The sequence below is a fragment of the Lepus europaeus genome, chromosome 16 (assembly GCF_033115175.1).
Source record: "Lepus europaeus isolate LE1 chromosome 16, mLepTim1.pri, whole genome shotgun sequence".
Lineage (NCBI taxonomy): Eukaryota > Metazoa > Chordata > Mammalia > Lagomorpha > Leporidae > Lepus > Lepus europaeus.
In genome coordinates, this window is record NC_084842.1 from 18558104 (window position 1) to 18570948 (window position 12845).

Genomic DNA, 12845 nt, shown 5'->3' on the forward strand with positions numbered 1-12845 from the left:
CTGTGCTTTCTGACTTTTTGGATAATAGCCATTCAGTCAGGGGTGAGAGGACATCTTACGGTTTTTATTTTCATTTTCCTGAATGCTAGTTATATTCAATGTTTTTCATATGTCTGTTGGACCTTTGTATTTTTTTTTTTTTTCTGACAGGCAGAGTGGATAGTGAGAGAGAGAGACAGAGAGAAAGGTCTTCCTTTTTGCCGCTGGTTCACCCTCCAATGGCCACTGCGGCCGGCGCATCGCGCTGATCCGAAGCCAGGAGCCAGGTGCTTCTCCTGGTCTCCCATGCGGGTGCAGGGCCCCAGCACCTGGGCCATCCTCCACTGCCTTCCCGGGCCATAGCAGAGAGCTGGCCTGGAAGAGGGGCAACCGGGATAGAATCCGGCACCCCAACCTGGACTAGAACCCAGTGTGCCGGCGCCGCAAGGCGGAGGATTAGCCTGTTAAGCCACAGCGCCGGCCTGTATTTTTTCACTTGAGTTATTTCTGTTCTGGTCCTTTGCCAATAGATTATTTTATATTATATATTATATAAACCATATTATTGTTATTTGCCTATAAAAAATGAAGTTCTATAATTTGTAGCAAAGTGGTTGAAACTGGAGGACATGATGTTGAGTAAAATAAGCCTGACACAGAAAGCTAAATACCACATGTTCTCCCTTATATGCGGAGCTGAAATTTAAAAATAGAAATTCTTTCAGTTCTGTGGCATATAGATCATTTTGCCAAACTTTGTTGTAAATATTTTTCCGGCATACCAATAGGAATTATATACTACTATGTAATATTAAAGATTTGTTTCAAAATCAAAGCTGACTTTATATGAGTGAAGAGGGTTTTTTAAGAAAAATTATTTTTATGTAGTTGAAAGAGTTAGAGAGAGGTAATGAGAGAGGAGAGAGATCTTCATCTGCTGATTCACTCCACAAATGGCTGCAGGGGCAGAGCTAGGCCAGATAAAAGCCAGAAGCCAGCAGCTTCATCCTGTTCTCCTACATGGGTGCAAGGGCCCAAGCATTTGTGCCATCTTCCTCTGCTGCCTTCTGAACACATTAGCAGGGAGCTGGATCAGAAGTGGAGCAGTTGGGACTCAAACCGGCACCCACATGGGATGCCAGTATCACAGGTGGTGGCTTTACCTGATAATTTGATTGTTGTTTATAGCTCTTCCCTATCTTCCCACTGGGTTATCATCTTTTCATTTGTTGAACTCTTTTATTTAGTAAAGCCATTAGGCCTTGTTTATAATGTAAATTTAAAACAGGTATCTCATAAAATAAAATAAATGATATGTCTTCTGAACACAGTAAACTAGACATGTAATTGCTAGTAGTGATTCCTTTTCATAGAAGTTACCTTCTTTTAACATTAGCGAAGTATTTTCAAAGTGTGTATCTTACAATGTTACCTAAAATTTAATTGTTTCTACCAGTAGACTAAGAGGTGAGTAAACTAACGCCATTTATCCTATTCAAAATTCCACCCAGACCAAATAATGGTGAGCAGTCCTTTGGTCATAGAAAGCAAGGTCTCCACTGAATTCATCAAAAATCCTCTCTGTGTGCCAGGGGACACAGGACACATGATACTAGGATCAGCTTCATTGTCAATTATGGAAGATTTCCCTTAGTCCCCAACTTTAAGTTGTAGGATCTTAAAAAGGTGACATGAAATAAATTCCAGCTGGAATTAAAAGTTTAGTTATAAAAGACTATTAAGGGCAAAGAGCGTTAATGCTTATAGTGAAATAAGTCAGTCCCAAAAAGACAAATGTCATGTTTCCCTGCTTGGTGTTAACTTGTATACAGAATACATATGAATGCATATAAATGAAATTGACATTTTGAGATTTGATTATTGTCTATAGCCCTTGTCTATACTCCTGAGTAACGTGGTTTTTCTACCTACTATTTGCTGAATTATTTATTTAGTGGAAGGTTAAGCTTGTGATTATAAGTAAATTGAAAGAATGTTATTGTAAAAATTAAAAAAAATGAGGCAGGGTGGATGAAGGGATAGGGGAGAATAAGGTAGGAAGTATCATTATGTTCTTAAAATTCTATATATGAAAAGCATGAAGTGTGTTTCCTTAATATAAAATGATTAAAAATATTTATATTCAAAGATTGGATTGCTTCTTCTAGAAGAAAAATATTTTTCCATTTATTATGAAAGAATATGAGTTTATTTTGTGTTTTTTTACAATTGTGTTATAGAACAAATGTTTATTCTGATGTCTTATATCCAAGGAGAAACATACTATTGGAGAAAATTTATGATGGATACAAGCTAAAGATAAGTTTAGATGAAATCACTTTAAGTCTTCTACAATGTACCCCAATTTTTTCAACATTTGTTCTCATTTATCTTTAAATAGATAAAATCTTAATTCCCTTCCTAAGAGCAACAGTAACTTTATCATCATGTGTAATTTGGAAAGTATTATGATGTAATATAAATATGTTAAAAATTTTAAGTTCAGTATGATGCTCAGTGCTTCTGGGTATTATATATAATTATATAAATTCTATTTTTATGTGTGATCTTATAAATATTTTTAATATTAATCAGTAGGGAAATTGATAGGATCAGAAAAAAACTGCAGTATTGACAGTAAAGTTTTATTCAATACAAATAAACAAAGTAACACATTAAACTAGACCAGAAGTGTGTGCCTATGGGATAAGGTAGAGTCCCATCAGGTACTCTGTTTTAATGTTAGGACACTTCCATAAGGCACAGTTCTGTGGCTGTACTCCATAATCTGTTAGCAGCGAAGAATATGTTATTCCATCATTAGAAGTAAAAGATTTTCAGATTTGCACTGATAGACTGGGTTATTCAGCCTTCTACCCAATGAAACAATACTTTCTGTCAACTCTGAGAGATGATCTCTAACATCATTCCCAACCTGAAGTTTATGTTTATATCACAAATGCCATTTCCCCTAAATGATCAGTGTTATGGAGGCTCTCTTTTAGCTGATTCAATGGAACTGAAGGCCTCTAAGAACTGAGCATCATTTAGTTTAAGAAGTATCCATAAATAAAAGAGAAGGTAGGTTTAGTGAGGTCAAAGCTATTTTAATTCTTAATTATAGCCAACAGGCTTAAAATAGGCCTACTACTTTTTTTCTTGGTGAAACCTAGAAAATTAATTTGGGTGAGAAAAGGTTTCAGGAAGGGGTGATACCTGTATACTACTGACTCTGTTGCTTTCTAACCACACATTGACCTGTGGGCTGGTATATACCAGTGTCTTGTAATCTCTTTGCTTTAAAATTCTTACATCAGGGTTGCATATGAAAGGATTTACTAAATATTTGTGTCATTTATTTTCAACTAAGAATAAAGCTAAGTTCCTGTCAGCCTGTGTGTAGTTTTCTGGCATTGGCAAACTAGGACTGCTGTAGGACAAATCCAACCTGCCCACTGCTTTTGTCAACACAGCCATAGCTGTTCACTCACTTAATTTCTATGACCATTTTTACACTATAACAGCAGAGTTGAGTAGAGGAACAGTATGTCATTCACAGATGAAAATATTTCCTTTCTGACCCTTGAGAGAAAAAATTTAAAACTTCTGCCCTGTAGGAAAGCAAACAAAACTCCACAACTTTATTTTTCCCCAAAAACAGCTGCTAATACCTAAAAAGAAAAAGTATTCATTTAAGAGGCTGGCAGACACCGAGAGCTCCCATCTACCCATCTATTCCCCAAATGTTGGCAGCCTCTGATGCTGGGCCAAGATGAAGCCAAGAGCCAGGAAACCAAAATCGATCCAAGTCTCCTAGATCGGCATCAGTGACTCAGCCACTTGGACCATCGCCCACAGCCTCCCACGATGTGCATTTCCAGTCAGTTTGAATTAGGAGTGGAGCCAGAATTCCGACCCAGGCACTCCCCTCCCGTGTGGGAGATGAGCACCTTGCCTGTAATCTTCTGGGGCACATGTCCCTGTGCCCTCCCCCTTCCAACTGTTGCTACCCTCATTTCCCTACAAGCGGTTCTCTGTGTTGGTCTTTTAGAAAGGTAAGGTTAGATCTTAATAAACATTTTATTTGGCCTGAGGATAAAATTACCTTCTTCTGCTGTTGGTTAACAGCAGATTTGTTTTATATGGTTACTTAATCTGTTCCATATGAGAGGATTTCAAGAAGTTGTGGAAAATGGACTTAAGATAATTATAGTAAAAGCAATTAGAAATCAATGCATAACCCACATTTTCCAGGAACTTTTTTTTTTTTTATTTGACAGGTAGAGTTATAGACAGAGTAAGGTAGAGAGAAAGGTCTTCCTTCCATTGGTTCACTCCCCAAATGGCTGCCACAGCTGGTGCTGTGCTGATCCAAACCCAGGAGCCAGGTACCTCCTCCTGGTCTCCCTTGCAGGTGCAGGCACCCAGCTACTTGGGCCATTCTCCACTGCCCTGCCGGGCCCAGCAGAGAGCTGGACTGGAAGAGGAGCACTGGGACTAGAACCCGGCACCCATATGGGATGCTGGCACCGCTGGCAGAGGATTAACCAAATGAGCCATGGCGCCAGCCTCCAGAAACTTTTTAAGACCCCATTTATGTAGGGATTCAAGTTTTGCACGAAAATGAACTTAGTTTTTATTTCCATTTCCCACAAGCTTTTTGAAGTATCCTCATAAATGTACCAGAAATTAGTTGCACATTTACATCTTAACTTTCCATTTTCTTTATTTTTTGAGATAACATACTTTTGATTTACATTGTAATCAAAGATGTAATAATTCACTAAATAAAGAGTTCAACAAATAAAAAGACTCTAGAGGAACATGAAAATAGGCAAGGGCTATAAACAATAATCAAATGAAAAGATGTTAAATCATTAAAACTATAGAGGTATATAATTATTAAAAATTTGATAAAGCTTTAAAAAGTTTAACAAAACAGTGTAATTGAAGCAAAACTGATACATTTTACTATAAATTCATCTACAAACATTTTTACATGTACATTGACCTTCTTGTTTGTATTTTGTCTTATTTAGTAATAATTTCATAGCAATAGAGTTCCTGCACATACTCCTCAACTTACTCCTAGCACATACAGTCAGTGATAATTGAAGATCTCTTGAGATTTCTGTCATGCTGAATCTTCACAGATTTCTCAGGCTTGAGGTTTTTATTCCTCTTTCTGCCTTATTAATTTAAGATAATAAGATGGTGCATATTATTTATTGCATAATTTGAAAATTTCTACATTCTTTTTACATTTGCTCCCAACAAAAACCAGTACATTATTAGACTTCGATTCAAAGCAACAAGAAATATAATGATCTAAAAATCACAATACATAGTTAAAACGGCATTTTGATGAATAATTTGAAAATTGATTTGCAAAATTATTACTCATTTTTGTGGTAAAGAGTTTAATGCTTAGCATAAAGATATTTGATGCTAAAATTGAGCTACTTTTTGTTCTCTTACTAAACTTCATTATTTTCATCTAACCCTGATATCATCCTGTGTTATCTCTTTTATGCTTTTTTTTTTTTTTTGGTCGGCACTTTTACTCACCAGCTCTGTAATTTTGAGCAAGTTTTAGGCAGTAAAGGTAGAGATACTGAGGTAGAGGGGTACCTTCCTAGTTGAAGAACATTCCGGACAAGAGTGTGAGCAAACTAGGATAAGGCAGTAGGTCTGAATGCACATTATGTATGACTGAGGCTATATTGAGATACTTAGATTTACTCAGAGTGAGATGGAGAGCTACTCGAGTGTTCTGGATAGGAGAATGACATTATATGGCTTACTAAAATGTAGTAAACACAAAGCTAGAGAGTGTTTTTAAGTCCTAGGGGGTAAGAATGAATTTCTTGAGAAACAACAAACAAAATTCATGAAAGAAAAGATTAGTAAGATTAGCCACATTAAAATTAAAGTCTTTTCTATAAAACAGCTTGAAAACAAAATATAAATTACTCCTACATGGGTCTATATACAACCGTTAAATCACTTCATAACCAGAAAAAAATGAAAAATGCCATACAAATTAATAACAAAAGCAGGTCGGCTTCTGAGAAAATGAATAAAAGAAGGTAAGCAAGCAGCATACAAAACATTCAGCAAAAACGTAGAATGAACATACCAAAGGTTGGCAGTGCCCAAGTGCAGAGCCATTTATACAAACCCCTCTGTGTCAGCAGAGTGGAAGAGAAATGGGAACTCGTAAATTGTTCATTTTATAGATCAACATGATTGTAACTAACTAACTAACAAGTTTGAAAATACCCATACCTAGCCTCTCAAAAATTGTACCTCTTGATGTAGCAACAACTGCACCTGTACCTAAGGAGGCATGTAAAACTATTATTTGCAGGGATCTTTGTAATAGGAAACATTTGGATACAACTAAAATTGTCGTTAAGATAAAAGGAAAAAAATCATCTTATGAAAAGCATTGTAGCTTTTTTGTCTGTGTTCTGATTTGTGTGGAATTCAAATGAGAAGCACATAGTTACCCTTAGTTTTCAACATTGTGATAATTCAGAGTGAGCAGTAAAAACTGAATGACAGTACATTGACAGGAGTATATTACACTTATGTGACTAATGTACCTTTTCTTGAGATCGTGTCTGTTTGTAAGCACATACATATATTGGTATACATGTATGTTTATATGTATATAAAAATTGACCCTGATAATAGTTTAACATACATTTTGACATGCATTACAATTTTCAGACATTTCAGGCCATCGCCGCGGCTCAATAAGCTAATCCTCCGCCTGGCAGCACGGGCACACCGGGTTCTAGTCCTGGTCAGGGTGCCGGATTCTGTCCCGGTTGCCCCTCTTCCAGGCCAGCTCTCTGCTATGGCCCGGGAGTGCAGTGGAGGATGGCCCAAGTCCTTGGGCCCTGCACCCCATGGGAGACCAGGATAAACACCTGGCTCCTGCCTTAGGATCAGTGCGGTGCGCCGGCCGCAGCTGTGGCGGCCATTGGAGGGTGAACCAATGGCAAAGGAAGACCTTTCTCTCTGTCTCACTGTCCACTCTGCCTGTCAAAAAAATAAAAAATAAAATAAATAAAAACAATTTTCAGACATTTCATTTCGCAAACTTTCTTTTACCTAGTATAGAAATAGTGTCACTCTTCCCGTGATTTTTAATTTTTTTTAAAGATTTTATTTATTTGAGAGGTAGAGTTACAGACAGAGGGAGAGAGAGAGATCTTCCTTCCGTTGGTTCACTCCGTAAATGGCTGCAACGGCCCGAGCTGCGCAGATGCGAAGCCAGGCATCAGGTGCTTCTTCCCGGTTTCCCATGGCGGGTGTAGGGGCCCAAGCACTTGGGCCATCCTCTGCTGCTTTCCCAGGCCACAGCAGAGAGCTGGATCGGAAGAGGAGCAGCTGGGACTAGAACCCTGCACCCATATGGGATGCCAGTGCCACAGGAGGAGGATTAACCTGTGCCTCGGGCACTGCCCCCCTCCCGTGATTTTTATTAATAAACCTGAGGGAGCTCTCTAGTAGATGGAATAATAAATAATAAAATACATTTTGTTTTTCACATCTATACATCAGTGCCTTTTTAAGTGCCATTCATGTTTTGAATATTTTTAGAAATGCATTTTGTCATAGTTAAAAGGATCTAGAATTTTCTGTGAATTACAAATAATTGAAATGTGTTTAAGTGTATAGATTAAAAATTCCTTAATATAAAAGAATATTTCAGAAAAAGATTAAGGGGGAATCCCAATAGCTCTTTAAGGCTCTACAACAATCACATGTTTGCTCCACAAAACAGGGTTAAGCAACAGAAATGTACCTGTGAGCAGATTTAGTGATCCAAGTTTTTAATGCTGTTTCCAGCATTTTATTAACAATGTCCTATGACTATGAACTTGGAGGGGGGACTTATATAAGTAGATTTTCCAAAACACTTTACTAATAGTGAATCCGTCAAGTCCACAGACTCATTATCATGCTGGCACTAATAGTAGTTGTTCTATGAAAAAATCCTTTTCTGGTCATTGCTATACAGTTGAACCCAGAAATTCAGTAATTAAATTTGGTCTTTACACTGTGTGGTAATGTTGGGGAGTGTGTTTTTCTCTTGTATGCATTACAATCAAAGTAAAATTATAATATTTTATAGATCAGTTTTAAAATTATTTGTATAGAAGTTTGCAAATGCCTAACTGGAAAAACAAGGCATATATAATTTACCATATATTATTTATCAAAAATTGGATGAAATGGTTAAGATGATATAAATATACTTATTATAATCAGAAATTTGAGGGATAGTTATGAAAAGAGCCTCAGTTGAGAAGTGCTTATTCTGAATTTGATTGATCTCTGTTTAGTTTCACAGACAGGCCCCAACAATATCCTTTCAGCTTCTGCTATCAGCAATAGGAAGCACTTAGGAATAGCCTGTTGTTTGTACACATGTAACAATAGAAGCAAGTATAAGGAAATTGTAATAAAATTGAGCAAAGAAAATTCTGGGTTATATTTTTTCATTTTACAATTCATTAGTCATTTGGGCATAATACATAATGCTAGGGGCCTTCAAAAATTTCAGGGAAAATGATATTAAGGTGAAATTTTCATGAAATTCATGAATAGTGTTGTGATAAAGTCAAAAGCTCCCATAATTTTCTTCATCACTGGCATCTCAGCATAGCAGGACTATGTTTATCCTGTTACAAGCAGAAATAAGTGCAGAAATAATTTCATATTTCCATTTAAAAATATCAGTTAACTGACTAGATTAAGATCCCATTAAACTCATTGTTTTATAACAATGTACTTGTTTGCTTTTGTAAAGCTTGAAATTGAATACCCAAGTATTTCCAAGTGACATCATGACTGATTCACAAAGGTTGCTTTAAGCAAACAGTGGATGAAATGGTACACTTAGGAGTCAAGGAAAAGAAAGCTGTACACATGTACATACTGTGAAAATGGAAAAATAAAAAACTGAATACATTCCATTTTTTTGATTGACAAATGTGTTGCTATTACTAATATTTACCATGGTGTGAAATGTTATACCTGGTTTTGGAAGTCCATATAACTTACGCGCATTATGAAAGTCATAGAATTTGAGTGTTTAGAATTACTCTCACAATTGAAGTTTCAGCTTACTTTAAAAATCAAGGCATATTTACATACTCAAATAATGGTAATTTTATATTATATAAAAAGAATCAGTTACATTTTCCTGTGTGTTCATTTGCAATATGCCGTTCTAGAACATTGTATTCAGATACTGATAAGTTAGATTTTATTTGCATCTGTTTCTACTGTTTCCTTAACAACTACTGTAGATGCTGCTATTACCATGGGGATGGTTCTTCTAAATGAAGCAGCAACTTCCAAAGGAGATGTTGGAAAGAGACGGAGTAAGTCTTTGTGTTGATATATTAGCCTTTGGTGTAAGTCTTAAGTACATTTAGATCAAATAAGAACTATAAAAAAGCCTTTTGTAAATGTAAAGTTAAGTTTGTTTTTTGATTGTGTGTATTTGGTGGTTTTATTTTTCTCTTATTTTTTTGTATGTCTTGGATGTATGCATATACTTGAAAATATATTGTTTCCAAAATGATATTGAGTGATTTTCTGTGGGGTACAGTGATGTATCTTTGCTGTAGCCATTATCTTTGGTATAACGTCCATCTTATATAGAGAGGATTTTATTGGCAAATCTTCAGAGATTTTATTGACACAAATAGCATTCCTTATGCCACAAGAATCAGTATACACTCAAAGCCTGACTGAGATGGAGAAGTTGCTGCAAAAGTTTTAGTTGCTGAAATAAAATACTACTTCCTATTACCTCTAAACCCTTTTTTAATCACCTTTTAAAAACAGATTTATTATCTTTATTTGAAAGGCAGAGTGACAGAGGGTCAGACAGGAAGAAGAGGATCTTCATCCATCGGTTCACCTGCCACAGAGCTGCAACAGCCAAATCAGGTCCAGGCCGAAGCCATGAGCCAACAACTCCAGCTGGGTCTCCCTTGGGTGTTGCAGGGCTCCAAGCTCTTGGGCCATCTTTCTCTGTCTTCCCTGGTGCTTTAGCAGGGAACTGGATAGGTGGCAGAGCAGCTGGCACTTGAACCAATGCTCTGATATGAGATCCAGGCATTACCACTTCTGCCACAACACTTACTCTTTATCAACAGTTTTTGAAGGGGACCATTCTTCACTGTCTTCTCCGAGGCTTCTGCTTTTTCCATTGAAATACTGGAATTTACCACTCTGTCAGTTATAGCATTGTGTTTTTAAGCAGATTCACTACGTTTTGTCATTTGATGGTACTGTTCTTCTCAGGATCATAGAAAGAATGTGTAGTTCTCTGAAGTAATACATCTTTGTAGCAGAAAGGTAATCAGTGCAGGAGAAGCTTCGATTGGGAAGACAGAGGCCTGGAGTCTTGCTACCATCCTTCTTATAATATCGGATCCCTGTCTAACTTTATAGCTTCGCAAATGATAATTTTAATATACTTTGCATTTCTGAACTTTTTTTTCTAAAACTCTGAAATTGTGTATGAGAAGCATAGATTTTTGGAAAAGACTAATAATTATGCTATCAAACATCCAGACTTTATGGAATTTAACTAGGATGATATGGAAGTAAATAACTCAGTGATTTATGAATACTTTAAAGTTTTAATTTGGGGTCAGCACTAGGGCGTAGTAGGTTAAGCTTCACCTACAGTGCCGGTGTCCCACATGGATGCTGGTTCAAGTCCTAGCAGCTTTACTTCTGATCTAGCTCCCTGTTAATGGCCTGGGAAAGCAGTGGAAATTGGCCCACATGTTTGGACCCCTGCACCCATGTGGGAGTAGTGACTCCTGACTTCTATATTGGCATAGGGTTGTGTAATAATTCCAATTTCCAGCCGGCACCGTGGCTCAACAGGCTAATCCTCAGCCTAGCGGCGCCGGCACACTGGGTTCCAGTCCCAGTTGGGGCGCCAGATTCTGTCCCGGTTGCCCCTCTTCCAGGCCAGCTCTCTGCTGTGGCCTGGGAAGGCAGTGGAGGATGGCCCAAGTGCTTGGGCCCTGCACCCCATGGGAGACCAGGAGAAGCACCTGGCTCCTGGCTTCGGATCAGCGAGATGCGCCGGCTGCAGCGCGCTAGCTGTGGCGGCCATTGGAGGGTGAACCAACGGCAATAGGAAAACCTTTCTCTCTGTCTCACTGTCCACTCTGCCTGTCAAAAAAAAAAAAAATTCCAATTTCCACTCACCCTGAATTATGTGTGCATGTATATGTGAAAGAGACAGCATATGAGAATAAGCACATATACATGTATGAGCAGAGAAATATATGAAATGCAGTTTAATACTACTGTTTTACTTTGATTTCAATTTTTATGTGATATACCTACAATGATTAATAGTTCCCAGGTTGGAATGCTTGTGTCTTCTCATGGCATTATCTTCTTAGTGTGGGGGCTTATAACACATCCACCCTAAGTCCCTCTCTGTTTCCAGATACAAGTATTTGAGTGGCAATGTTTTGTCTGATTGCATACAATCAAATGCATTCTGTTTTAATTGACCATGTATGTTGAGCCTCATTTCCTATTGAGCACAAACTAGTGAGGCTACTAAAATGAATCAAGGGAATTAATGCTGCAATCCTCTTCTGAAACAAGGAGATAAAATGTAAGAAAAAGATTTGGGAAAATAAATTATTGTGTAATTAATTTTAGATTTAGTAAAATTGTCATTAGTGGTTGTTCATATGTTATATCTAAGGGCTGGTGTTTGTCATCTTGGATAGTATACAGTTTAAGGATCTTTTTCATTATGTGACATTTGGAAATTGAGTTTTGCTTTGTATAACTATTTGAATTTCAACTACACAGATGTTGTCTAAGTGAAATGTCACAGAGGCTACAATTGGATGCTATTTAATACTTCTGAAATTTCACAATTTACACTCAAAAATAGAGAAGATGCTCTTGAGAGATTTGTAGACTGTGTTTTGACAATGCCATTCCTTTTCTATTCCCTGATGTTGGACTATAATTAAATCAAGGTTCATTTGTATGCTAGAAAAATTTTGTAAAAATTATTTTATTATAGAAGCATGTAGATTTCATTTTCCTTTTATGCCTTAACATTTGTCATAATATTTTTAACTTTATTTTATAATTATCTTAGACATTCTTCAGAGTTTTTGAGAATTCTCTGAAACTTAGGAAAGAATGTAAAGGTATAATTCTGTCTTAAAGTATATTTAGATATTAAAAGAACAATAATTACTACTTGTAGAACAGATTTAAGTAAAATGCTATCTAAATATTTTACTTTCACTAAACATATCTAGTTGGCTATTTATTTTAAGCATATTTTTATGATCATGTAAAATTTCCAAAAAACAGTGAATTGTCTCTATGTATATAGATGCCAAAGAAACCTAATGTTTTCATATTTGTATACTTTATTGCTCATATGCTTTGAGAATAAAATCTTCCTAACCATAATGGAAACTAAAAAAAAGTAATTTCCCTTTTGTCAGAGAATACTGAAAATGTAGACCTTAGCACATTCCTGAAAGACATGCTCTCTGCTGGGTTTTTTTGTTTGTTTGGTTTTTTTTTTGAGAGGCAGAGTGGATAGTGAGAGAGACAGAGAAAGGTCTTCCTTTTTGCCATTGGTTCACCCTCCAATGGCCGCTGCGGCCAGCGCATCTCGCTGATCCAAAGCCAGGTGCTTCTCCTGGTCTCCCATGCGGGTGCAGGGCCCAAGGTCTTGGGCCATCCTCCACTGCCTTCCCGGGCCATAGCAGAGAGCTGGCCTGTAAGAGGGGCAACCGGGACAGACTCCAGCGCCCCAAGGCGGAGGA

General features: G+C 37.1%; 1 protein-coding gene across 4 annotated transcripts in view; it reads left to right on the plus strand.

Annotated features, from left to right (window-relative positions):
* The window catches only part of TUSC3 (tumor suppressor candidate 3), a 213113-nt gene that overhangs the window by 185146 nt on the left and 15122 nt on the right, over positions 1-12845 (plus strand). For all 4 annotated transcript variants that reach the window (XM_062213666.1, XM_062213664.1, XM_062213665.1 and 1 more), the window contains one exon: positions 9309-9383. In XM_062213666.1, coding sequence (XP_062069650.1) covers positions 9309-9383 — 75 coding nt within the window. The remainder of the gene's footprint in view (positions 1-9308; positions 9384-12845) is intronic.